The sequence below is a fragment of the Haplochromis burtoni genome, unplaced genomic scaffold (assembly GCF_018398535.1).
Source record: "Haplochromis burtoni strain Fernald_Lab_line unplaced genomic scaffold, NCSU_Asbu1 Contig_152, whole genome shotgun sequence".
NCBI classification, from domain to species: domain Eukaryota; kingdom Metazoa; phylum Chordata; class Actinopteri; order Cichliformes; family Cichlidae; genus Haplochromis; species Haplochromis burtoni.
The window spans coordinates 641,913-669,347 of NW_024582513.1; the positions used below are offsets into that span (position 1 = coordinate 641,913).

The 27,435-nt window shown below is 41.2% G+C and overlaps 2 protein-coding genes across 3 annotated transcripts; both read right to left on the bottom strand.

Annotated features, from left to right (window-relative positions):
* Positions 1-3,945: 3,945 nt before the first annotated feature.
* Positions 3,946-12,840, bottom strand: LOC102294680 (potassium channel subfamily K member 4). Of its 2 annotated transcripts, XM_005931939.2 has the most exons (8): positions 12,183-12,840; positions 10,961-11,090; positions 10,407-10,668; positions 7,439-7,553; positions 7,163-7,323; positions 6,441-6,627; positions 5,148-5,290; positions 3,946-5,059 (listed from the first exon to the last, which is right to left on the bottom strand). In XM_005931939.2, exons 3-8 carry the CDS (start codon positions 10,593-10,595, stop codon positions 4,451-4,453), a joined length of 1,404 nt encoding a protein of 467 aa, XP_005932001.1. In that variant the 5' UTR covers positions 10,596-10,668; positions 10,961-11,090; positions 12,183-12,840; the 3' UTR covers positions 3,946-4,450. The 2 variants fall into 2 exon arrangements, with proteins under 2 accessions (XP_005932001.1, XP_042080761.1); XM_042224827.1 differs by having other exon boundaries at positions 10,407-11,090.
* A 6,216-nt stretch (positions 12,841-19,056) lies between these two features.
* Positions 19,057-27,178, bottom strand: adssl (adenylosuccinate synthase, like). The gene is made up of 13 exons (XM_005931937.2): positions 26,880-27,178; positions 26,300-26,402; positions 25,726-25,794; positions 23,722-23,772; positions 23,580-23,646; positions 23,349-23,456; positions 22,841-22,922; positions 22,086-22,212; positions 21,827-21,981; positions 21,289-21,413; positions 21,052-21,149; positions 19,968-20,117; positions 19,057-19,855 (listed from the first exon to the last, which is right to left on the bottom strand). Exons 1-13 carry the CDS (start codon positions 27,111-27,113, stop codon positions 19,803-19,805), a joined length of 1,422 nt encoding a protein of 473 aa, XP_005931999.1. The 5' UTR covers positions 27,114-27,178; the 3' UTR covers positions 19,057-19,802.
* Between the last annotated feature and the right edge of the window lie 257 nt (positions 27,179-27,435).

Consider the following 27,435-nt stretch of genomic DNA (forward strand, 5'->3'; position numbering starts at 1 on the left):
ATTAGCTATAGGGCACAAAATGAGGCTGCATGTCCTTTCCAGGACACCTCTGTGGAAAATGTAGTCATGCTTTTGGTCTTGTGATGCTGACCCGTCTCACTCCGCCGCTGCACAGCATCTGGACATGAGCCAAGGAAGAAGAGATGAGGAGAGCTGTGCCAAGGGTTGAGAAAGTAAAATAATTAAAGGATAGTAGTCTGAATTTTTTTAAAAAAAGGAAAGAAAAGAAAAATACTTGCTTGGAATACAAAGTTCGCCCCCTGTGTTATCCTGTATGGGCTTTTGTGTAAGCCTGCTCTACCAAGGTTCACTTTATTTGGCAATTTTATTATACAGCAAAGAAAACAAACGATTTTCTTTTGTCAAACTTAGAAGCCTCCTGCTTCTAGAAATAGTCTGCTGCCCCCTGCGCTCCCCAACACGCCTGGCAACAGCTGGCATTAAGAAAGCAGAGGAGTTGTCACGAAAGAGTTGAAAAGCTTTTCTACTGGTGTGGTGAAAGTGGAGAGGAGGGGGAGGAAATTAAGAAAGACAAAGAAATCGGAGTAACCATAGTAGCCTATTATTTAGATATCTCCACCCCAAAGCTGCCCGGCGTGATCCGGCTCTAATTATAGCCCAGTATACGTTGGTTTCAACTGAAGCAGTGAGCGCTGTGTCCGAGGTGCGGGACAGCAGGCTCGCTGTGGTTACATAGATGCGGCGCGCTCGCGGGCAGGATTTTCGTGGCGCGCGCCTCACAGGGAAAACTGACGGCGGTGTCACTGCGACCTTGAAGCAAGGTCATTCAGCCTGTGCTGCAGAGACTGCAATTCTTCTGCGGGACTGCATCACACTGCTGCAGACTCTGCATTATCCGGTTGGAGGCGAAACCCGTCATGCTATGTTCGTTAGATTTGCGCACAAATCTGTTTAAAGCGGTTTGTACGATTGTGTTTAGCGTAATAATATAGGTCTAAACACGTGACTGCGCATTGAGTGTGGATGTGCGGGGATCAGAAACCTAAAAAAGAAATAGAAAAAAACACAGTGAATGCCAGATGGGGTCCCTGCGGGTGCTCCTCATAGGGGGTCATGACCTGAGACAGGTGTCAGCTGATAGGCTACATAAATTCTAACAAGAAGCTCTTTTTTTTCTTTCTGTATCCACAAAAGGCACTGGGCACTGCATTAGTGAGTCATAGCCAGCACGACTGACTGAAAACAGTCTCCACCTATACTACAGACGCTTATTATTAGACTACAGGCTGTAGCAGGCTTATTCCAGAGTGGGGCTGAACTCATTTAGTGCACTTAGATCCACCTTAAAACTTAAAAAGAAAAGAAAAGAAAAGCTGGTCATACAGATTCAGCCATCACCAAAAAATGCAAGAGAGCACAGGGGGAACATTCTCTTCACAGATGTTTTATGCTGCTCTGCTGTGCACATGCCATGTTGTAGTGGTTATGAATAGCAAGGTCAATGTGCGCAAATGTGGGGTGAGATCAGAGAAGGCTGATTAGATTATATGTTCAGGATGGTCATGTGAGTGCTGACTAACTCTGTCAGTTTTGTTTGAAATGACCTGTATCGGACCGTGACTAGAGCTTCAGTGTGTCCTCGTTATGGGGCAGCTTTGGGGATATGTCTCTAACTGACACTACACTGCAGTCTGTCTCTTCTTTTTTTTTAAACCTGAATACAGAAAAGCTTACATATTTACAATCCTATAAAATATTTATTTATTTCGATTTTAATTTAGAGTGGAATTATTCTTTAATTCCAGGCCAGTAGTGCTTTAGCCCACCCATGTGGCCACCACTCGACCCCTGGTGGCAGCTCGGGGAAACTGCAGCAGCGGTGCTGATGACGTTATAGCAGCTGAGCAAGTGTCCTCCAGTTAAAGGTCACCCACTGCCACTGCACATCATCGCTGTCTCCTGACTTCCTGATTGCAATGCCAGAACAGTGCCTTTTCTTTTTAGACATCCTGCGGGGAAAGTGTCAGATTTCCAGAGGCCGGTCGACCACTCCGTTGTTTTCTGCGCTCTGCTTACTCACCACGCAGACATGACTGCAGGCTGCAAGTGTGGCATCTAGGTGGTCACAAACAAGCGCACACAGAGGGATAAATTTCAGTTTTCAGTTACAGATTAGATGTGTGAAGTACAGTTGCATCTTTGACATTGAAGGTTTGCGCCACCTGCTGGCCGTGTTTAGAGAGAAACAAGCTGAGGAGGAGGAGGGGTGTGTATCTACATTAGTGGCAGTCTCAACTTTTGTGTATCTGATATTTTGTAACATTAAGGTACACCGGCTTTCCTTTAAAAAAAAGGATACATAGAACAAAAGAGCAGCAGTCACACTGTACTGCTGCACTGTGTTTGTCCTTGGTGCCATTTTCAGGTTGAAACAAGCTAGAATTTCAAACAGACTATCATTTACACGAGTCAAATGAGCAGCTACACAGCACATTCTTAAAAGGATAGACTGACAACTCAAAGGTCCATGCTATAATGCTATTTATACACTGCATTATGTGTGATATGCAAGTCTGACAGCGTATGCCTGCTTTTGTCTCCGCCAGCCTAACCAGGCCTATAGAATGCATTAAAGTCAATGCTCGAGTTACTTTATCGTGCTTAGAGTGATACTTTTTCTTCTTATTGCTGTTTGTAGCTATATGCCATGTTTTCTGCCAATATGGCTGCACGCTAAATATAAACTTTTACTTCAAATGTGATTATTCTTGACTCTAAACTAAGCATCTGTTCAGTTGAGGAAGAATAAAGTATTCTCAAATCATCCCCTCAAATTAGAAAGTGATTTTTAAAAGCATCTTCATTTTACCAGTGTTTTTTTTTAAACCATTGGTCCTCGATTACCAAACATATACATTAGCCCGTTCTTGCGTCATTGTGATGTCATAAATAAATAATGATGAATGATGAATAAATAAAAAGTGTTTTGTAAAGTAATCTCTATGTCCTTTTATATGATATATTACTTAATATGTTTATTGAATTACTTTATTTCAAGGTCAACTATGACCTTGGGCGCCAACCATGAAGGTCAAGGTCAAATGCTTAGCCAGCCTAGTTACTCGTGTCCCTCATACAAGGCCTTGTATATTGTGAAGAAGGTTGAAGACCATCCGTAAAAATCGTGGGTATTATAAAGCTTTTACTGAATTTCACATTGACTGAATTTTCACCAAAATGAAATCACCTTGAGCTGTTTCCTGTATCTACCATCACACAGAAATTGGAAATGATATCTGGTAAACTGTGGACACTAGACTGCTAACAAACAGGCAAACAACCAGACAAACAAACTGAACTGTTTACATACTCCCTGCGTTTCCAGGGAGAATGAACTGAAATGAACCCATTCATCCAGTTTCTTAGCTGCTTATCCAGTTTAGGTTTGCAGGGGGGCTGGAGCCTACCTGTCATAGGGCAAAAGGTAAGGTACACCCTGGACAGGTCACTAGTTCATCATAGAGCTAACACGAGGAGACACACAAGCATTCACACCCACAGCATCAACAGTTAACCTAACATGTATGTCCCCCATACAAATTCTACACAGAACGGTCAAAGTAGCTCAATGGATTTAAATTCAGAAACAGGAATGAACAGAAGTGTGAGAGATGGGGGATGATGCTGGAAATCTTTGAAAAATGTGAAGAAGAAAGAAAATTGAACTTTTAAATTTATTTCCATGTGTTGCACCTTTTCCTGTTGGTAAATACTCCACCCCTCCTTGCCATTCCTACTACAAAAAGGAATTAAGTAAGAGATAAACAAACTAATGACAGAAAAGCCTCTGTTTGTCACTATCTACTATAGAGATTTGGGGTTTTATTATAGTGGGCCCACAGTTAAAATGAATTTTTTTTTAAAAATAACATAATTACTATATTGGCCTATTGGTAATAAAATGCTCATTTCATTTCTTGTTTTATTAAAAACAACTTTATTAGGCAGATGTATGTAGTGCAATAGAATTCAATGCATTTGGCCATGAAAATCTAAATATAATGCAGTTTACAGGATTTAAAAAAGATTTCAATACATACCAAAAATGTACAAGAGGATCTCAAGTACCTGTTTATTTGTTGGAGGGATTCAGTAGTTACTGTCACAGATCAGAGAAGCCTCTCTTCAGCACACTGGTGTATAAAGTTTATCGTGACTACTATAAAGATTGTTCACAGAGTCGTACTGCACTTCAGTCCTGGCCCACTAGAGAGCAGTAACTCCTCAGCAAGTAAAGGGAACACTGGCATGAAAATCTCTTCATCACCTTTAAGGGAGGCATAAACACTCACATGCTAAGAACATTAAATGCAAAACCACACGTGGCTAAGGCTTCGACATCTTGTTTTTATCTTGAATGTCTGTATGCAGGCACTATATATTCTACAATTAAAACTCCTCTGTCAAACGAGATTCAATACATTTGCTATCATTCACAAGGCTTGGGTGGCAAATCTGGAACGGATCTGGGGTTTCTATTGGGTTCCTTCTTGTTAGTGCTGTTGGGGCTGTTGTTTTTGTGGTTCCTCTGAGGAACTGGCCTTCTGTGGCGTCTCCTTTTTGGCTGACGGGGATTGGGCTTTGTTGGATTTAGCAGGGGATCCAAATGTAGTTTGCCGCTCTGAGTATCCGAGGACTCGTCAATAAATGCAAGGTTTTCACCAAAGTAGTCCAGAGGCTGGGACAGGTGGGGGTCAGGAGGAGCCTCCTCCTGTTTGGGTTTTGCAGGCTTTTCTTCTGGGACTCGCTCCGTCTGAGTGGCCTGAGAATCCGTCTCCGATCCAGACCCTGACTCATTAGAGGAGGACGATGATGAAGACGAATATGACCCAGACTCTTCCTGACTCTCACGCTGCTCTTCTTGCCCCTCAGGCACCCCGTTAGCTGATACACTGTGACCATGGCTTCGAGGGCCGTGGCGGCGCTTTCTCCTACGCCGTTTAAAGGGGTCATCGATTTTTCCTGGCATGCGAAAGTCCACCGACATATTTTGGATGTTCTGAGTCCAGTCAGTGGCGTGGGCTCGCAACTCCTCCATCTGAAAGGAAAAGGATGAAAGCAGAGGTGATGGAGAGGAAGTAGTGGAGACAGCAGGTGATAAAACAGGCATAAAAGAACAGGAGTACCTCAGCCCTGGTCTTCTTTGAAAGAACCCGGAGCCAGTTACCAATCATTGTGAGGATAGATGCAAAGTATGCAAGCCCCAACAAGATCCAGAACCACACCAAGGGTTTGTACCAGTGGTCGCTGCCTTCCTTTCCTGAATCCCCTTTGACACAAAGACACATTATACAGAAGCAGGAGGTAAAAAGGGGCCAGCGCATTCACACATCCGCCCATGAAGCCATCCATTTCCATGGAGTAAATAAACTGTTAAGATAGCAGACTAGATAATCAATAATTCATCTGTGAAGAAAATCATCATAAATAATTTATGACATTGTCCGCGCTAAGTGAACTTAATGCACCACGACTGACAGCTATATTTATGGATGACTAATTAAGTCATAGCTCCTACTTATCAACAGATCAATACCTTCAACGAAAAAGAAAAGTATGAAAAAGTAAATGATATAAGCTATACTGATCTGGAAGCTATGATTGTGTTTCAGCTGCATTACTTTTATAGAGCCTAATAAAGCAGGATGTACACTAGTGGCAGGCTATGGGCATCCGTGGTGGTGCACAGGGTGTGGAGAGTGGAAAGGATCTCATCTTAATAAAAATAAAAACAAAAACAAGCACAAAAAAATCCTGCAGACTAATTATTGGGGAGATACTGGTGGTCTGATGTGACCTCAGGGGTGAAATAAACCTGTCCTCTCTGCATAAAGTAAGGGTGAGCACTGACTGTCTGAAGAAAAACCTGACACCAGATCCACCCACCCACTTATCTAGTTTAGGGTCATGGAGGGGGCTGGAGCCTATCCCTACTGCCGCCTCTCTCATGCTGTATTTTTTGGTGTTTTGTTCCTCCAGCTGTCGAAAGCCTTAGTTACATATTATTGCGCAATTTACACGACGAACTGCTCTCGAATAAATAGCACAGCTGATTATCCGGTACTGAAATAAAGTCCGCCTATAAAAGCATCAAAGTTTCAAATGTCAGCTTATCAGTAATAAAGTTTTATAATAATCAAATATGTCAGAACAAGCAGAAGGAGCCATTTAAAAACTTTGACAGTATCAAAACACATGAATTGGGTGGGGGTGAGGGGGTGGTGGGGATCACCTCCCTTCAAGCTCTTATAAAGAATGGAACTATCAACAGAGACCAAAGCCATTTCTTGTAACTGGCTAGAATGATAAAGGGCCACCGCTTGAACTAAAATAATACTGAGACAGATGGCCTTTTTCCATTTCCACTTTCCTATTCTGTGTGCACCACTGCAAACCAGCGTGGGTGGTTGATTATATACCTGCAACATAGTCTCCAAACCCCACTGTGGTCAAGGTGATAACCACGAAGTAGGCTGATTCCAGCAGGGTCCACTCCTCCACCTCTTGAAAAATGAAGATTGGCAGCGCAACAAAGAGCACGCAACCCAATAGGATGGACAGGACAGCTGAGATCACACGCACGATGGTGGGACTAACTCGCCATTTCTGTCAGAAAAGGATAACCAATTAGTTCCATGAATATATAGCCTGTATATAAAAGATGGACGTGGTGACGTGATGTCACTCATTTCTTTGTGAAGTCATTTTTTAAGCCTTGAGTTCAGTCTTTTCGCCATCTCCTCTTTAGCGTTTTGAAACCAGACGTCATGAACGAGGTTTGGGTCTGACTGAGAAACCAGCCTGCCAAGCTATGCCGACTCTGAATCTTATCCTATTTTATCACATTTCTGACACTGATTGGACCCCAAATATACAAAATAAAAATCTTGTTATGTCTGAGAAGACTTGATACCATCAACTGAGGCCATAAATGTTTTGGATGAAGGGAACCAAACGCTTCTATGCAATTGAGACCAATTTCTTCTTTTCAAATACAGGTGTAGGCTTTAGATGATGTAAGGCATTGGCTTCACTCTTCAGACCCAAATGTTAGATCCATCTATTATTTATAAAATCTATGGATAAGTATGTTTACAGTGGCAGTAAAGAAGACATTTTAAATATTTTTTGAAGCTCTGACCAGGAAGAGCTTCTCTATCTTGGCCACAGTTTTCCTCAGCCCAGTACCCAGATGGTCTCCCACTCCAGCGAGCAGGATACCAAACATTGGGATTCCCACCAGGGCATAGAAGATGCAGAACAGCTGCCCTCCTTCTGTTTTGGGAGAAATGTTTCCAAAACCTGCACATGTGGGATCAGAGGTAGAAGAGCAGTTGTTTAAAGACTTCAGATGTAATTAATGAGTCCCATCATGCAATTAAATTTAATGAACAAGGACTTTTAGCTGGACACCAACCGATTGTTGTGATAATGGTTCCTGAGAAAAAAAAGGCACTGGCCAGATCCCATTTGCTGACAAATGTAGCGTTGCCTATGGGATCCACACCTGCTCCAGTGGCCTCCACCACCTCCTGGGAAGGGACAGTGGGGGGAAGGTTAGTACTTAGTTGATGAAACACTCCAATAATTAATGTTTCACTGGAAAAGAGGCATTAACAAACACACGAATGAATGAACCCATCCCTGCTACGGGGTACAAAATGCACTGTCATGATCAAAAGCAGGAAGTTAGCAGCGATGAGCAGCTGTGACGGCTCCATTCTGTCCCGGGCATATCGAACCGCTTACAGCACAGAATCAAATTCCCTGATTAAATTATCGGAACATAAACCTAAGCATGATGAGGTTATGAATTAACTTGGCCTCTGCAGAAATCATTAAAACCAATCAATTAAAAGTTTAGATTGAAGATTGTAGAAATGTCTACTGCCAAGTACGTCTGTCCCAACAGATTAGCAGAAACTGACTGAACTTCTCACCCTTTCAAATTCTATTTGTGCAGTGACAACTGACTAAAAGAGTAGGTTTGAAGTAGGAATCAAATCAGTGACACTGTAATTACAAGATATGTGCTGTAACTGTTCGGGTATCAGTGAGCTCTGACTTTGCATGAATTTACCTGCATTCTAGTGGATACAGGAAGACACTGCAGTGAGGTTTTGTGTCCAGAGGGTTTAGCATACGATAATTAGGTTACTTTTACTCCTCAAGTTACATTAAAAGCGAGAGGCAAATTATGAGGTTAGTCATGCGCACCTCAGTCTCAGCCTGTGTACTCTGTGCACCGCAGAAAGGGATGATTTGGAGCCAGAAATATAATCCTTAGTAACTGTGTTCAAGAAACGTCCTGGGAATGCTAACCATAAGTGAGAGGTTCAGGTTTTCATGACACAATTCCCTCACAGATGTAGTGAAATACACAACATACATGCAAACGGCAACTATGAAAACACAATGGTGTTCATACTTTACATGCTATCAAATGTATGTGATATAGAAGTATTAATTAATCTGCTTATTATTGACAATCATTTGTCAATAATAGCCAGCAAAACTTTATAAAGAAGGAAATTGAGCCAGGGGATGTTGTCACACTGACTTCATGAATTGCTTGAAAGATTTAATATTTATCTATATTCTTATATTTATTTAATTTCAGCGTACAAACTGGCAGCCGTAAAAGTTGTAATTTCGCTTATCTAAGCTCAGCTTATACTGATATACAAAAGGAGACCCTGCACTGATAGCCAGACCATGTGAAAAAAAGTCACGTGGAGAAAGTTCACCAAGCACACCTCATTATTTATTAGCCTTTCAAATCCATAAATTTAGAATCTGGGGTTGGCAGTGATAAGAACGTCTATACGGAGGGACAGCTGAAGCTCTTATTTAAATCTGACATCTCGAGTCTGCTGCTCTATCTGGTACGGTGGTGTCATCTTGCCAAGATCTGAAGAGCTCCCTAAGGTTTTCAGATAAACATTTACAGTGACGAATCAGAAAGTAGCTGCACAAATTTTGCCTGAATTGAAGACCTCCGGAAAATTCTTTCAGTGTCCAAAAATAACATTAGACAATTACACAACATGCCTACATCAAGGCAATGATACTTTTGTTTAATAAATTCTTCAATAAAATAAATGTCACATGATCAACCACATCAATATCTGCTGGTAGAAAATATAGCATGATCTTTGATAAAGTATGGTGTGCTATGTGACAGATGCTTGAGGAGGAAACTGCAACTAGAAGATGAAACATCTGAATGTAACATCAGTTCGGTGACACATGATCCACAGTGGCTCAATAGCAGTTTTCGTGTAAGCCGACATTAAGTGCATTGTGTCCCCACTTCTATAAGTGCACTGAGGTGCAAAGTTCACCCAAACCATCCCAATCTTTCTTTCTTTTTCTGATGGAACCAAACAGGAGCTATCATCACATCACTGGCTGCATATTATGAGTGCATTTTTTTAAAAGCACAATATATTAGTATCTACATGATTTTAATCAAGCAAATTGTCAAATGCTCTTTTTACAAGTAGAGAAACAAGAAAGTGTTTCAGCTTGGACTTCTTACTGTGCTCACCTATTCATTTGGATATTAAAAAAAAAAGACACCTAATCGCTCATGTGCTTCCTCTAAATAAACACAAAATACAACAAAACCTGCTTGCGTGCTTCAGTGTCCTTTGATCCCTTTAACCTTTTCCCAAATGTCGCCGAGTTCATGCGTAGATCGCTTTGCAAGCGTAAACAGTAATTTACAATGTTCATTCTAGAGTGAGGACAAGCGTCTCAGGATCACAGCTAGGTTGCCAACGCTCGACCCATCTGTGGATCAGCTGTCACGCAGTTACACTCATGAAAGGAACCTTGCATAGCTGCTCTGACCACACCTGTTATCTGGCTCATAGTCGTCGTGCTGTGCCGCTGCACTGTGTCACCAGCAAAGCTCCACTGAACACGTTACACATCTGAACGATCATCCTAAGGATCCACAAACTCAGCCAGTGCGTATAAAACATGAAGCAGGTATGTGTCACGCACTCAGCAAAAGTGTATTTTTAGCTAGAGAGGCAGTCGGCATCAGAGGTCATCGTGACACTTGTTTGGAGTTTGTTAATATATGATTAACAGAAAGCAGCAGCTGGGCAAAGCTAGAGTCACTTTTTGAATGCAAAATGTGTAGTTTCAGTAACTCAAAGTTTGCTGTATGCTGTTCGATTTAGTTAGTTGCAGTATCATATCAGGTAATATTGTGTCATGTAGTATCGTATCGTATCGTTTCGTGTCTTATTGTTTAGTATTGTATCATAGCAATCAATATGACGCTGTACCTGATGGAGATTGTAAAAGAGAAACAGAAACAATTTTTACATTTTCGAAATAAAAGCCAGATAGTGAATGGCTCCTCTCTGTACCTCTATAAGAACCTCCAGCTTGTCTGAGTCGACACAGGAGAAGTTCAGCAGGAAGTCCCGGCGTGTGTCCTGCAGCTTCATGTGCACGCCCTCCTCCTGCGGAGCCTCCAGGGCACGGAACACCACAGCTCCCAGCACCAAGTAAAGAAGAACCCCCGTCAAGATGGCGAGCAGGGTGGAGCAGCGCATGGCTGCACCTCCACTCAGTCCAAACGTTGGCTGCTGCTTCTCTCTGCCAGCCTCAGCGCTGGAGTTGCTGCAGCTGAAATATCAGCAACCACACAAGTAGACTGGTTACACACTGACTACGGAGCCTGACAGCAGCCCAGGCTGCCCACACGCCTGCAGCAGCCAGACTATTAGGTCCACAGCAGGCATTAAATGGACTCAGTCATCACCACTCTGCTGACACACATTGAATGCAACATCCAGCACATAAAGCCTGCTCTGTGACCTGCCTTTAACTGAACAGATGTTGCATGAGTATCTATAAAAGATAAGCGATCCATGTCATGAATAGCTAAAACAGATGCGATCATAACAGTGGTGCTCACCTGTTAAGCCGCCCTAGTTGCCCCCGTTTTCGTCTTTTCCAGTCCCTCTCTGTGCTGGCTCTGAGGATGGAGTCCCTAGAGCCGTAACCACTGGGGAGCCCGTCCCCCTCACACTCTGAAGGAGGGGACACTACACGGGACCACAGACAGATTTTTATGTGTAATTCAGCAGTTAGTTTCAAATGAGTAAAGAGGAGCAAAGGGCTCACTTCCTTTAAAAAAAAATAGCTGTCAGCGCCAAGGATCAATGACAAAGAAACAAAGCCCTGAGGTGTGGCAGTGCAGTTGTTGTTGTTTCATACATCATCTGTACACATATGTATAACAGAAGCCTTTAGTTAGTGATGACCCCCAAAAAAGGGGGGGTTTCCAGCACTGGATGGAAAGTTAGAGAATTATGATTTGGTTTATTCCCTTTAGGTGATGTTGATCAAAAGTTACAGTGCTGGTGTGGAACAGCGGTGGAACTAAAAAACCAACAGATATGTCAGACACTTTCTGGGAAGTTTAGGAAATTATTTAAGAAGGTAGTATTTTCACTGGGATTTGATAAGTCTGCCACTTGCTATTCATTTTGCATTACTGGTCTGTAAGCCAGAAAAGGAAAACAAAAGAAGCTCTCATCCTCTGAAGTTCGTTGACTGTGGTGCTGTAGTCAGCAGGTCCGCTGGATTGGATCCAAAATTAGAGCAATAAATTGTCACACTATGACTGCAAAAAGCACTTGGGCTCCGAAGACTTTTACAGCTGCTAGGACTACACAAGGGGGCAGTCCATTTACTGAATTAAATGCATTCCAATCAGGAGTATTTATGAAGCACATCCTTTAACAGCATAAAATTACCTTAAATATTTGGTTTGTATATACAATCTCATAGATTTGTAAAACAGTCAGTAAAATAGAACAAATATCCAAAGGCGCATGTGAGTAACCGTGTAACTGTAGTTCTTTAAAGAACATACTTATCTACACTACTCCAAAGAACATCTAAACACTGATCACAGCAAAGCAGTTATTCAACGTAAACATATATAAGACTACAGCACAGACTGATTATGGACCAGCTGACAGAAGGAAGTTGTTCTATCCTGTACATTAAGTCCCAGCAGTGCTTCTGCAGCAGCTAAGCTTTATCCATCCACAGTGATACCATTTTATTACCACTTAGAGTCCCTCTGGGTCCATAAGATTCATGGTACTGACCGGCCCCTGTGTGCTTACCTCAATATGTAGGATCATAAGATTCCAGAGAAACGGCCACCTCATGCAAAGCGTTTCAGGAGTTCGAGCAGCTGCATACTGGGAGTTTGTGTGTGTGAGAGTGAGTGTGTGTGAGAATGATGGCTGGTGCTGAGTGCACACGCAGCAGAAGATACTCAGTCAAACTGACTTTATATAGATAGTGAGGGAGTGAACTGAAGTGAGACAGGGAGAGAGAGAGAGAGAGAGAGAAGGCGGAGATGGTGGTGAAGCTAGACTCAGCTTGTTCAGTGTCTTTTTTAAAGATTTCAGACGTGCCGCATGCACATGATGCAGTTTGGATCGTTTGCTTTATTTTGTCATTTTAACGTTTCTCCTGTGCATGAGCATGTTACAGAAGAACCTCTGCTGAAATCCCACGTTTTGCAAAGCTACCTCTGTATCTCTGTGGGATCAATGTTTAAGATTTATTGCCATCTGATTGGTGTTACTCTGCAAACTCTGCAGCGGGAAGCCAGCTCAGCCACCCTTCACCCAACCCTCAATAACCTGTCTTCCTCACAAGCAAGAATTGCTGCTGTTCCCTCTGTGTGTGTGTTTACAGGGTTGGGGATACGGTTTCTTTCTAAGAAAACTAAGTGAACTTTCAGACATCCAGAGTAACATTCAGCTCAACACATTGCTGTTGCAGATTTACGAGTCCTGGAGTTATATTATACATCGCCCCAAATCAGGAAGATGGGTGTTATGGGTGATTTATTACACTCATTTCCAGCTCTATACTTTTATTCTTGGTATCTGAAAGAGTAGCTTTGGATGATTTACTAATACCGGGCCTTGGTGTAGCTCCTCAGCTTGCCAGTTTGGACAGTGGCTAACTTTCTTCTGATTGGCTGCCCCTTGGAAACAGAAGGCTTAAGTGGCAGATAGGTGTGGCTAAGATGACTATATTAGGGATGATAACCATTCTCACTGACATCATATGCATAGAGATGGGAAAAAAAATGTTGGAGTGCTTACTTGCACCTTGTAGTTTGAAAAACTGAGCATGTTCATTATGAGCTTCTGTCTCTGAAATATTATTATTATTATTATTATTATTATTATTAATGACAGAAAGTTCCAGCAAAGCATAATAGGTTCAGTTTAAATTTGAATACATCTGCAGAAAGTTTTGTTTGCCTCTGTTTCAGCTTTTCACTTTGCCATCTTCCCAGATTTAGAGAGTACTCATCAAAGGCTTGGAGAGATCTACTCATTCGACTTTATTTCCTTTATGTTTTTGTAATTTTTTTACAGAACAATACTGAAGATATCAAGACACAAAAAGCACCCATGGAAACACAAAAACAATAAATAAATCTTCACAGTGCCTTACCCTGGAACAGTTTTCCATTAGCTGGAGTTTTTTGTAAGGTCCACATGTGTATTAACTGCATGCTAAACAAGCACATTTTTGCTCACTTCAACATGTCACTTAATGTCAATTAAGTCTTGTGCGTTCATCAGAATCGACCCGGAAAGACTCCAGTCTGGGCCACTGGCCCATTCTTAGGAAAACATTAAGGAGGGCATTTATTTTGGACGTTTTACTGTATTTTTACAGGTTTTACAGCCATTGCTACTGATACTGATACTGATAAAGACCACTCCCCTGGGCATTACCACACTATACCAACCAGAACTACAGATGTATTGCTTACAATTTAAGCTCAGAGAGTCATGATGACAGATTTCTTTCATTGAGTCAAGCAGAATTTCTTTATGTGGAAAAACTGAGACATACCATTGCACTTATTTGTCTTACATTAAGATATCTGAAGGATTAAATGCGTAGTTAAACTTGATTACACTGAAAGAAAAGAAAGTTTCAATGTTCAGGCCCACTTAAGATCAAAATGGGCTCCCATGACGCTTTGCTAAAGACACTTGATTTATTCAGAACTCAAGGCCATTGAAAGCAATTTCCTGAATGTAACATCCCACAAAGTTTGTAGAAAAAAATTGCTTTGTGGGAACATTATTCTTCGACAGTGCACAACTTGAGTTTCTGGAAGAGCTATTTTACCAAGAAGCAGAGTGCTGGAGAGCTGGCAATCCCAAATGACATGGTTAGGGATGGGTTGGGCCACAGATTGCAGGAAAAGCAGCCAACTTGTGCTCAGGGTGTGTGGGAAACCACGTGAAGTAACAATCTGTTGTAAAAAGAGTGAACAGGTATTTGAAGAATCAAATACCTTAAACATTTTTGTTTTAACGTGATCTTTATGCAGTCTAAGCAGTTTTATGTATTTTTAAAAAACTATATTTCAACTAATAGTTTTGATGTTGACACCGCTTTGAAATGTGGAAAATGTCCAGAAAATTACATGACAGCATAAAGTGTCTTAATGAAGCGCTGAGCTATCAGAACAGCTTCAGTGTGTTTTGAGAAGGATTATTTGAAATTGTGCTGGAGAAATTTATCACCGTTCATTCAAAAGATATTCCTTTTTTTGGCGTCTTAATGAAGTCGGTGGGGAGAACTGTTTAACTGGATGTTAATTATTTTTAAAAAATGTCCCATAAGTGTTAAAGTAGGTTGAGATTTGTTAACAGACCATTTCATGCTCTGTAAATAACTCAGTGACCACTCTTACCTAACGCTTGGAGGCACTGCCATCCTGGAAACGATCGCTCTCATCTGGATAAAAGTGTCAAAGTGACCAGAACCTTATTTAATCATCTAACACTAAATCTGATGAACGGTTTTGCTGTTTTTCCACACAGGAGGACATGAAGATTGTTTTCACCGGTTGGGCAGTTAAGATTACCACTCAACAATTAATCCAACACATCTATAATCCTACACTTCTAATTCATTTTAACCAGAAGTCTAAAGTACGTTATCATAAGAAATTTAGGGACAGATTCACTGCGATCTTTCCACCTCCATTTTCCAGGGTTAGGCTGAGGGTTCCTTTGAAATAATAATTCAGCTGATCCTACACAGGTTGAGATACTGCCCTGGCAAAAATTGCCAATTCACCACGGTAGCCATGCTGATAGTCTGCTGAAGTCCCCGACAGCTACAGGTGCAAAAAGCCAAACTTCAGGACAGTTGAACGATGCTGAAGATCCAACCAGACAACAGATCACTGTGCTGCTGTGCGCTAAAGCTGAATTAGGGAAAAAGATTTGAAGAGCTGAGGGTGGGGTGGTGGTGGCGAAAAAACATTTTGGGATTGAGAATATTGGGACTGACCACCTAAGCCAACTGCCGTGGTGGTCAGTGGCGATTGTGTGTACTGCTGTTTCATGCCAACTATTCTTTAGCGAACCTGCTTTTAGTTAGTTTGTTTAAATCAATAAAAGAACAGCTGAGTGAAATGCCTGTCCATTTCTCCTTTTGGTGTGGGCTGATTTTATTAATACTTCTTCAAAGAACTCTGTGACTGGTGTTTGTCTTATTTAAATTGCTTTATTTACTCGCTTATTTACACTGTGTGATTCACAGCAAACAACTGAGGGATGCACTGCAAAAAACATTTGACACATCCAGGATTTCTCGGTGTTAGAACCAAAAACCCCAGTCAGAATTATGAGTATCAACATGGTGGCATGTTATTCTGAATTTATAAGGTCATTATAGCACTACGTGTGAAAATGTGAAACTTTTAAACGTCAAAGGATAATCGGTTCATTCAGGTCTGTCACTTTACCGCAACTTAATGGGAATGGCTTTAGATTTTTGCCAAACACACAGAGAATCTGGTGCCTTCACAGATGTGCAGGTTACTCCTGCCATGTATGCAAATGCACGCAATTATGGCTCTTAAACAGTGCAGTAGATGCAGAAAAACCTAATTCCAATGATATTACAGTTGCCTAAAACTAAACTAAAAACTACAACTAGATGTAAAAAAAATATCTTAGCTCACAGATATAACAATAAAAACCAGACTTTTGAAAACTTTTAAATTCAAATGATTTTCAAATACTTGGAAAACTGAAATAAAATAAAAATGTAAAAGAATGTATCATTAGTTTTTGTTTATTTGGTAAAAAATTGTTATTACATGTTATTACATCTATAATAATACCTATGCCTAACGAGCAAACCAACCCAGAGGATGAACTGTAACTTAAACAAACACTATTCAGAAAATATTAAACAAAATAAATTGCAAGGCAACATTTTAGAGTATCTTTAATGTGCAATTTTTAAAAGAAAAGTTCCTGGATTCATTTACATTTTACACTGTGCACCACCTTTTTGCTAGTTTTGTACGATGTACACGTTACTGATAATAAAGTTCGGTGTAATATATGAATCAATGTTAATCAGTGATTACTAAAAGCACACTAAGTAACACCTTAGTCCAGCTGGGTTATCAGTTTAAGCGACAAAAGGATGTGAGTATATATTACAGCATGATAGCAATTCCTTAGACAAGTGCATTATGTTATGTATTCAGATGCATTTGTCTAAGGAGTTTATGCTAAGTGAGATAAGCTTGACAAGTCTGTCTCCATCTTTTCCTGCAGATACTTTGTACTCGATCTGTACGTGCTGAGCAACAGCACTGGATTTATTACGCGCACTCGCCAAATAAACTGTTAAATGCGTTTAGCTCCTCAATTCAATCTGCGTGAGAGTTGCTGTCTCGTTCTTTCAAAATCTGAACACAGTCCAACTGCAGTGAAACAGGTGTCTTATTACTCCAACTGCATAAATCATGACAGCACGGAGTAAGAAGTGGGTTTACAGGAAAGGGGAAAGAAATGCAGATGCAGAATTCAGTGGTAAACAGAGTTCTGCGAAAATCAGGAGTTGCTCCCCTAAAATGTACCTCCTGCATAAATCATACCTGGAAAAGCTTTTTTTTAACTTTAGGGAGTGACGGAAAAAGCACTCCCAAAATATACTCCTCTGAGAAGTTACGCAGGAATCAAAAATTCATAACAATTCATGTTATTTCTCATAGTTAAAGTCATCATGCGAATAAGTTACTTACTTCTCGCTGACCAGTGCTTATAAGTGTCCTTTCAGTTATATGTGTGATCTGGTAATCTGAAGGTGAATTCATTAAAGGTCCATCCAGCGGGAGAAGTGGAAGCAGGAACCAGGCACAAACATTGGAGGCAACAAACGCTCAAACTGACTGACCTGATGTAAAATGTGCTCCCAATTACATGTAAAAGGAAGGTGGTGGTAAACAAAAGAGAGGGAGGGGAAGGGGGCAGAAAGGAGGAGGACTACGCTGCTATTATGAGCACTTTATTTTCAATTAAGCCTCCTTGCATCTACTGCAAGCTCACTTTCTGGCATTTTTGATGATGCAGGGACTTCTTAGACTGGAAATTGACTGATTAGCAGACGTTTGCAATTTTAGTAATTTAAGGGAAGATGCACTTCCAACGCGCAGAAGTAGGACAAACATCAGCAACAGACTGATGTTTTTCATTTTTTATAGCAGCATCAAGAAATCAAGTCTTCGTGTACTTTTATGTACCGATTGTAAACTGTGGTTCAGGAATTCATCCGTTGCCAGCTTGTGAAGTTAAGTATTTAACATATTGTTATGGGTTTAAGTATAATAGAAAACAAAGCAGTGAAATCTGAAACAATCACTCCAACAAATTCATAATTAACTGCATAAATTTATAATTAAATTGTTGAGCCAATAAGAGCACAAGACTACACTGAATTCAAAACTATTTTGTGGTGTTCGGTAGGAAAAATTGGGGTGATTTAGTGAATTTATTTTTGCCCCTCCCAAAGGCATGGACCACAGTGCGAGCAGTGTGTCCAACTTTGAACCAGATAATTTTGTGGTGCCATATGGAGATATAGGCAATGCTATGCAATGCAGCTGACATGCAGACTGAGTCTAACACCACACCCTGGCACTGGACTGGTAGGTAACATTATATGGTGGGTTTCTCTTATAGCTGCATCCACACAGTGCCATGGTGACCAGAGGCCATAGAAAGGAAATGACATTTAGCTATTTAAAAAGAAAACAAAAAAATAGTTGAGATTACTGTTGGTCGTCACTGAAATGACGACCAATGAGAGAACAGAATCCCACTGACATATGACCTGGTAGTTCATTGGTTAGAGGATTATGTAGGCAACCAGAGCCTTCAATGTCCACAGTGTTTTCAACAAGAAATTTCACTTCTTGTGTGGAGGCACCTTTAGGGTTGGGCGGGGCACGGCCCGATGGTTCAGCAGTAAACCCAACCAAAAGGAAAAAAGGAAATATTTTGTAATTGTAAAGTTTAAAGTTACAACAACAAGACTTGAAAAAAAATAAATAAACACAAACATCAGAAACCTGGTGATTCAGTATTTAAAGTTAAGCTGCTCTTAATGGCAAAATCAATTGTGGGTTGTTGCATCTCCCCATCCGTCTTACTAGTTTTGATACAAGATATTAAGTTTACACACTTTAATCATTTAATTTCCCACCAACAAACACCCCATCATCATCCTGAGATGTCCAATGAGCAGCAGAGAACACCTGTGTGCCTGTTCAGGGCCTTTAACCCATTAGAAAGTCTGAATATCTGGGAAGCCCCAGTACAGTTACACCTCTTATCGATTGGCAAAAGAATCCACTTTACACTCTAATCTAATACGTCCACGTTCTGAAAAGCTTTTAAACTCTAGAGGAAGTCAACTTAAAGAGGGTGCAAACCAAGAAAGATTGAGAGAAAAAATATTTCAGGGTGACAGCCGACTGAAAAATGCATGAAGCTGCTGAAAGACTGAGCCTCCTTTCGTCTCTCAGTCTGCTAAAACCATCAGGAATACTGAGATCTGTACAGAGCAGGTTTTTTGGAATAAAACATGCTTCCAGAAAACAATTCACTGCATTAGAAAAGAAGAAGACTCTAAATATCAGGGTTTCCTTTTGTTGACTTTTATTTAATAGCAAGTTGAGTAAGCATCATACAAGATGGACCAAATACATAAAATGATCAACTAACGTAGCAAATCTGTGTGTGGATGTGAAAATGTCTTCAACTAAAGTTGCTTAGTGTCAATTTATGCTTTTTTTTTCTTTTATTAACAATTGTTTCAAAGCAATACGTCCATTCCAACAATCCCCATAGAGCGCATGTTACAAACTTAATGAGATTGATTCATGTCTGGTCTTGTAAAGTGATCTAAAATTGCTCAATAGAAAAGTTCACAACCACAACATGGCTCACCCTCTAATAACAAAGTCGGAAAATAACCTTTTAAATACAAACGGCTTCCACACCTGTTCATCAGTGGCTCTACAGGTAAAAAAATAACTGCATGGTGAACAGATGTCAAATGAGCTAAATTAGCCTCCAATGTTAAAAATATACTGAGGAATGGCTTCAAGAATAATTGACTTTTTTGTACAAGCTTTTTAAAAATCAAGACCCTCATTAATACGTAGAATCGGTGGAATGCATAAATTATATCTGAAGAATTACCGTGGATGTGTTGGACAAGCAGCAACTAAAAGGCTTCACAGGTACCTTTGCTGGTAATGTATTCCTACCGGGTAGAGTGTGCATTTTAAACTCTTCTGGTAAACCTATGAAAACCTCAAGGTATCATCTGAGCTGGTGTCGAGGACTGCAGGGAGGAGGCGGGGGAAGCAGAAGACGGAGAGATCAAAACAGTTTGATGATGCTCTCCCTGGACTTGCCGACTCCGACCCACTTCACTGAAATGAGAAGACGCAGGGACCAAAATTCGATTGGCAGGTTTTGGCAAAGCGAACAAAGACGTTGGCTGCAGTTTCCATCCCCATTAAACTAAAGTATCTCTTTACAAACCTGGCACTTGCAGGAAGTCCTCGATGAACCGAATATAATTTTGAGCCTGCACCGGAAGCTCCTCGAAACTCCGAGCCGTCTCCGTGCTGCAGCACCAGCCGGGCAACGTTTCGTATTCCACTTTCACTTGTGTCAAAACGTCCATGTTTGCTGCAAAAGAAGCATCGTTCAGAGAAAAATCGGTCCTGGGAAATCCAGCGCACCGGCCCACAAAAACCCACTGAGCAAAAAGAAATGATAACGTGCTGTTTTTGTGCAGCTCTGGTGCCATTTTAAACAGAGGAGACCCTTCTGATTCATTAACTTAATGATTCAACTTCTTCTATTTGGCAGTACAAACAGAGAGATGAAGACGATAAAGCTGCGTCTGAACAGATTTTGACAAACTCAGGATGTTGCACTTCCTGCTGGGAAAAAAAAAAAGCTGACCCATGTGAAATAAAGACCCCCCCCCCCATTCACATGAAACCAGATTCTTTTCAGTAATTATATTTCTGTCAATAAAGCTGGAGTAGGCAACATGTTTCTAGGCATCTCTAACAAAAAGAAGAAGAAGAAAAGAAAAATCTATAATAACTTTTCAGCATATTGTTGTTTAAGTGGTCTGAGTAGGAAATGTGCAAATGTAGCCTGCTAAGGGCCACAGCAGCAGATCAGGTGAATAACAAGTGAGATGTGAGATACAGGCACGGTGGATGTAAGCAGAGAGCAGCCACCTCAGAGAGCATTGTTCAAATCCTGTGTGAAGTCAGGAATCAATCTCAACTTCCTTTTATGGAGCACAGTTGTGTTTGTGATTGTCTGGGTGGAGGGGTCTGGATAACTGACCAGCCATAAACAATCAAAGACTTCAAAATGTCACACGATCAACTGTTAAACTCAAATGTATAAGGATAGCACTATTCTGAAGAATGTGTACATCCTCACATCTTTTCACATTGTTGTGACACTTGTTTCAGAAGTTACTGAGTCACAGAAACACTAAATCCTGACTTTAAGCTCTAAACTGGGCTCAAACTGTTCTTTCGAACCGTTGCATTTATACCATTTTTCTACAGATCTAGAAAACCTGGGAACATCCTACCTGGAAAACTTGGCAGAGGTTGTCCATTAACCTTATATGCCACAGCCACTTTAATCTCAGGCAGCGTGTCCAAAATGTCCAGCTTCGTCAGAGCAATTCTGCAGAAAGAATTTGTGTTCAGCTTTGATCACAACACAAAGAGCACATGGTGAAACTTGCTTCTAAACATAGCAACGATGCCAGTAATTACATCAGCCAGCGAGGGAAATATTCTGAAATCGTTTGAATGTTCCTTACGCAGAGAAGCCATTGACCATGTGGGCATATCTGACCAAAATCAGGTCCAGCCAACCACAACGCCGCCTTCTGCCCGTGGTCACACCGAACTCTCTGCCTCTACTCTGTAACAGATTCCCGGTCTCCTGCGGAGCAAGAAAGAGACACACAAAGTCAGTTTAAAGAGGGGAAAAAAACAATAAATAAATGGGAAGCATATTCCTTGATTTCAAGAGGCAATCACACCAATACTGCCTGCTCTAATAACTTTATTTTGTACAGAAAGTCAGATAAGCATATATTCATCTCTAGTAACACCTGCATGCACACTCCACTGTCATGCTCTCTACAGTACCGGGGATTTGCTGTAATCTGGGCAATCTGAATTGACGTAAGTTTGGCCACAATCATGCGTCTGTAACATCAGGTTGGCAGCTGACCACAGAGGCTGAGCAACTGATGATGTTACAGTCCATATTGGACACACAGTAGAAACTGCAGGAAGTAACTAGGATTTTTTTTAAAGCACAAAAAAACCAATTTGTGTCTTTTTACTCACGTTATCCTGTTCTGTTGGAAACGCACCAACACCCACACGGGTGGTGTAAGCTTTGACAACGCCATACACTCGGCCAACATAGGACGGAGGCACCCCGAGTCCAGTGCATACGCCTCCAACGGTGCAGTTAGAAGATGTCACGAAAGGATACGTGCCTGAACAGAAAAACACCTGTTAATGTGAGGAAGCAAAAAAAACAAACAAAACACAACACGTCCATCATCTCAACTCAAATATTTAAAAACCTGTAGATGCTCACCAAAGTCAATATCCAGGAGAGCAGCGTTGGCTCCCTCCACCAGGATTTTCTTACTGGGTCCAGTAAGAGCTCTGTGCATGAAGTACACCCCGTCAGTTACCAGAGGACGCAGTCTCTCTGTGTATTCCTGAGAACACACACAAAAATATTACTTGATGAAAATCTATAAGACTTACCTATACTACTAAGTAAATAATCCGTTTATAGTGCTGTCATTAGAAATCATTTTTCTCAGATACATGAAAGTCCAGCAAACATGGCTGAAACCCTGACATCCCCTCCCTGATCGAAACTGGCCACAGCATGCCAACAAAAAACTGAACTGTGGATAGATGAAAGTTTACAGAGGTCGGGTCAGACGGTCTCTGTAAGCTGATTTTCTTTGAATAAGTTGACCCTCACAACAAAAGGTTTAAACAGCAGAGGAGTGGGGCTACTCTGCTCACAGCCATGCACAAAGATGTTGTGCAGCTATCACACTAATCAAACAAACTGGACGGGACTCAGGCACGGTACATGCTAAGATAGTCAGACTACAGGTATAGGTCCACTATCTTAGCCTTACCACTGTTAACATCACCCGTGTTTTTCCTGCTATGAATACAATGAATATAAGAACTCCCAGTAACACAGGCAGCTAAATGAAATTCAGCCATCATTAACCTTTACACCTGTGATTTTTCCTCTTGTGATGTAGGCCCAACCTGAGTCATATAATACCATGAAATACCCTCTATGTGATAAGCAGATCTCACCTTCAACTGTTGCAGTTCGCTGTCGATGTCGACATTAAGGTTTGGGTACATGGTGCGAAAATGTTCCGCCAGCATGCGAAACCTGCAAACCATGACGAGCAGGACAGATTATTAGTTAGACACGTTAATGCATGTTTATGTGGAGCCTGTCTTTATGCAGCTGTGCTTCCACTCATTAGAGTTTTAACCTGACACACAGGAGAGAACGACTACGTTACATAAGGTTTCCATAAAAGCTTTTTCAGCTGTTTTCCATAGATGGGTGCTGCCACCTGCTGGTAGGAGATTGCATAAACTGACAATAACTGGACTAATGTGTTATAACACCTCATGTTTTGTCTGTGTGATGTTCCATTTTTTTTTAAATCCTTAAAATGTATGCCTAAACTTGCCATCTGACCAATCTATGATTCAAAGTCACTTAAACAGCGTTCCTGTCGGCGGCCACGTTATGGTGAGGTGATAAGACTGTGCAACATGAGGTAGAGAAAAAAAACAAAGCGCTTACTTCTCCTCAAAAACTTTGAAATCTGAGACGAGGTCACAGACTCGCAGACCGTTCCGGGCAGCTTTCGAGGAGTATGCAGGACCGATGCCCTTCTTAGTGGTCCCTAAACTGGAGCACGAATAAACACAACAAAGTCTATTAGGAAGTGCACACTAAACACAAAGTCATCCCCAGTCTTTAATGCTGTTATACTGCATGCTATTATTAACAGTCATAAAATATTTGATTTACTTTTTCCCTTCTTGCTGCTGCCTCTGCTGCTCCTGGATTCCATCAACAGCTTGATGGAAGTTGAACACTACAGGAGGACAAACGGGACTGTCAATAAGAACACGTGTGTTACTCAAAACTTAGAGGAGAAACTCTTACTCACCGATGTGGGCGCGATCTGAAATCTTTAATCTTTCCTCCCATCCTTGTAATCCTGCACAGGAAACAACGATTCACGTGGTGCAATGTTTTTACTGCAGGAAGCATCTTTTTTCTCTTCTTCTGCATTATTATTGATGCGTGCGCACACACACGCACAGACTAATAAACATTTGCTTCATGAAAAGCATAAAACCACTGAACTAGTGAGATGTTAAATGTTGAGAGTGAGAGGTGAGACAAGAGCATGGTTACCACTTTACTGTCTCACATCTTCGTTTAACACTCAGTAAACTTTATAGGCCTTTTCCACTCGAACCTACTCGGGTCCGATCTGTTTTCAGGGTTTTCCATTAGGTGCCAGGTACTTTTTTAGTACCTGCTTGGCCGGAGTTTCCAGGCAATCTGAGACAATCCGAAATTGTGACATCAGGCTGCACGCCACCAACTGGCTAGTAAGTGGCATCAGAGTCATGAGAGTGTCTCCTTAATGAAAATCAAAACTGTCATTTTTGAAACCTGACAACAAGTGAAATGGTTACACAGAAGAACACTGTGATCACAGAGTGTGACAAAAAACCACAGACTGAGCAGCAGGTATACCATCGCCTCCACGTGCTCCTTTGTTGTAGCATTCGTGTCACATATAAATGACATCACGAGACTCTCGATTACGTTGCTATAACGACTCCCCGCACATTAAGTGGTACTCAATTGTAATGGAAAATGAGTCGAGCTGAGAAGGTACTAGTGGAAAAGGGGTATTGGTGAACTGAGGACACCCACTGCACTATTTCTTTCTTTCTTTTATTTCTTTTGTTCTTCCTTGCAGTGTAACTAAAGAAGAACTGGCATATATGTTGCTGCACTTTTATGCATCTTCATATTGCAGCACACCTCTTCTCCCCTTTCTCTGCAGTGGGCAGACTGCAGTCCCTGTAAAATAAATATCTGATGATTTATATAATGAAACAATGCTTGTTTACAATTTGACTGGATTTTGGACAGCCGTTCTTCCTCATTTGCCTTAGAGCATTTCCAAATATTAAGGAAGGGTGAAAATGACTCAGTCTGGTGTGACAAACTGTTTTGAAGGATTTCACACATTCCTTGAGCCTTTTGAACACCTGAGTATTTATCGTAATAGCACACAAACCCAAATTTGTGACTGTCATGACAGATTTATGGTTCCAAACATTGTTCAGTTTTATCCAGTTTAATCATCATAGAGATGCAAAGGAAAAGACTATTTGCTGGAGCTGGAGTTAGTCGAGAAACTGTTTTACTCTTGTTTTATAGTTGTGGTGCAAACGCTCTTTCAATACAGTCAGAAGACATTCAACACACATGTTCACTGCACTATTTCTGAAACGCTGTCAGCCAGTTTGGAGCCTCCTAATTTCAATAAGCTCTAAATGTTTTCAGATCTGTTAGGAAGGCCAGTTTTATCTCCCAGCCTCTTGCTACGAAAGCCATGCTGCTGGAATACATACAGCATGTGCTTTTGCAGCATCTTGCTTCAACATCCAAGGCCTTTCCTGAGAAATCTAATTTAATGCTGATCTTATTCAGCATTAAATAGGGAGAGATACTCATACCATCACAGATATCAGCTTATTATCTAAATGATGGCATTCCTTGTGTATCTGCAATTTTGAAAACTGGCAAATGTTACAAAAAAAAAAAAAAAATCACTCTGGGAAGCAGTTTTTATAGCCAGAAATGTTACTAACTAACATAGCTGGTTGTGAAATAAGCAAGTTAATTAGTACAATGTTGTTTTTAATATTACACAACACCATCTCAGAGTTTCAAATCCAAAATAAATCCAAAAACAAAGATATATAAGGGTTCGTCTCACTCTTATTTATTTATTTTTTAAATATTATGTAATGCCATTTTACAATACGTCCCAGTTTTATTTTAATAATACAAATATATTTTTTTGGGGGGGGAGGGGGGGGGGTAAATGTACCCTGAAATGATCCTTTATGCTGTGACACTGTACCTTTGCCTTTACGCAGATTCTTTTCGGCCTCCTCAAACAGTCCCGGCAGGTGTATCACCACTCCGTTACCTGTAAGGTGAAACTGAACTTTTAACAAGCCTCGTATAACTCATCTTATACACTTTAGCATCAAGTGTTCCAGTGTGGGAAACAAACTGCTCGTGTTTTCCCTCAGCTTTTGTTTGGATGACATCTCAGTGCACCCCTCTCCCAGTTTCCTGTTTTTACAGTAAGCCTACTGGAAACAAAAGCTATTAAAAGCATGACATCCAAACAAAACATACAATAAAGAGATGAGGAATGAAGCACAACAGCACACTGTACATGGTTTAATTCCTGTGGCTGTAAAACTGCACTGACTAGGAGGTCTTTTTATTATCTAGACGAGCCTTAATAACACAGGATCTGGGTATGTCCTTAACAGCGTGAAACAGACGGACTGATAAGACTGATAAGACTGTCTGCCTGTCTGCGTATGACGTTCACTCTGATAAAAGTGATTATTAATGCGTTATGGCATCTTCATCACGCTTCACCATCAGCGAGACTTTCAAAACTCAAGGCTCGTCCTTACCAATGAATGAGATGGCCTTCTTGTTGAGCACCCCACTGGGCAGCAGATGGAAGTCGTACTCCACAGAATCCACAACCACGGTGTGACCTGCATTGTTTCCTCCCTGTGAACACAACATAACATCCATAACCTGCTCACAGCATAAGACCGATACAATGTTGTGTTGTGGTAAAACATGTTCAGTGTGAACAAAGGGTTAAAAGCTCCTGTTCCTGTAGGCGCTGTGTGGCTTTAACAAAGTAAACAATAGCACTTTTATTCGTAGGTGCGTCATTCCATTATATAATGTCATGTTCACGGTCATTTGTCTAACTCTGTAAAACTGTATGGATTTCGAAGCACCACATTAGATTACAAACGACAGTACTTAGGTAGTAGTGCTCGTTAGCGCCATAGCAGCTCTACATCCGGGGAGGTCAGCCAAGGTTGTTGACGTCGGTCATGAATATTTAACTGCAGCTAAACGGTGACGAGGCTGTCCATAGCCCCGCGTTATATTCACAACAAGCCCAAGAAAAGTGTAAGAAGTGGTGTGTTTAAGGGTAAAAGGTGACAAAAGATCGACAGCGTAGCTTGGTACCTGGCACCTGCACACAATATCCGCATCCATGGCGAGTAAGTCCACTACTTTGCCTTTTCCTTCGTCTCCCCACTGCGCTCCGAGCACGACGGTCACTTTGTTCTGCGGCTCCTTCGGAGTCCTGAGTGGGTGCTCCTGCGGGACACCCTCCCGCGGTCGCTTAACGACCGGCTCCCCGTTCAGGGACGTGCTCTCCCGACCGTTAACGTTAGCCATGCTGCTTTCGGATGCCATGCTGCTGCCCCTCTTCCCGCAAACCGGAAAATCGTATTGGCGCGTTCTCTCGTCTACGGGAAGTGCTCGACTTCCGCTTTACGGGACATCCTCTTTTAGCTTTACTTTTTCTTCCCCCTGAATATAAAACATACGTGTTCACACATAATTATTATCAGTATCTATCATGTCAATTTATGCTGACTAACTGCTATATAAACGCCTTGTCGGTCAGTTAAATTGTTGTTGTTTTTTTGGTGTCTAATTTAAAAGTAACACACTCACTGATCTCCACTTCCGCTATCAAAGTTTTTTTTTTTCAACATTCGTGATTTTCTTTTTA

Bases quoted from the DNA above. Each gene is read 5' to 3' on its own strand.
- LOC102294680 (XM_005931939.2), bottom strand. From the start codon at position 10,595: ATGCGCTGCTCCACCCTGCTCGCCATCTTGACGGGGGTTCTTCTTTAC. The intron at 7,324-7,438 runs GTTGGTGTCCAG...CCACATGTGCAG, and splicing joins AACCATTATCACAACAATCG to GTTTTGGAAACATTTCTCCC. The intron at 5,060-5,147 runs GTACTCCTGTTC...TTTTCCTTTCAG, and splicing joins CAAAGAAGACCAGGGCTGAG to ATGGAGGAGTTGCGAGCCCA.
- adssl (XM_005931937.2), bottom strand. From the start codon at position 27,113: ATGGCATCCGAAAGCAGCATGGCTAACGTTAACGGTCGGGAGAGCACG. The intron at 23,773-25,725 runs GTACAGTGTCAC...TTTCCTGTGCAG, and splicing joins GAATCTGCGTAAAGGCAAAG to GATTACAAGGATGGGAGGAA. The intron at 21,150-21,288 runs GTAAGGAACATT...TTCTTTCTGCAG, and splicing joins ATGGTCAATGGCTTCTCTGC to AATTGCTCTGACGAAGCTGG.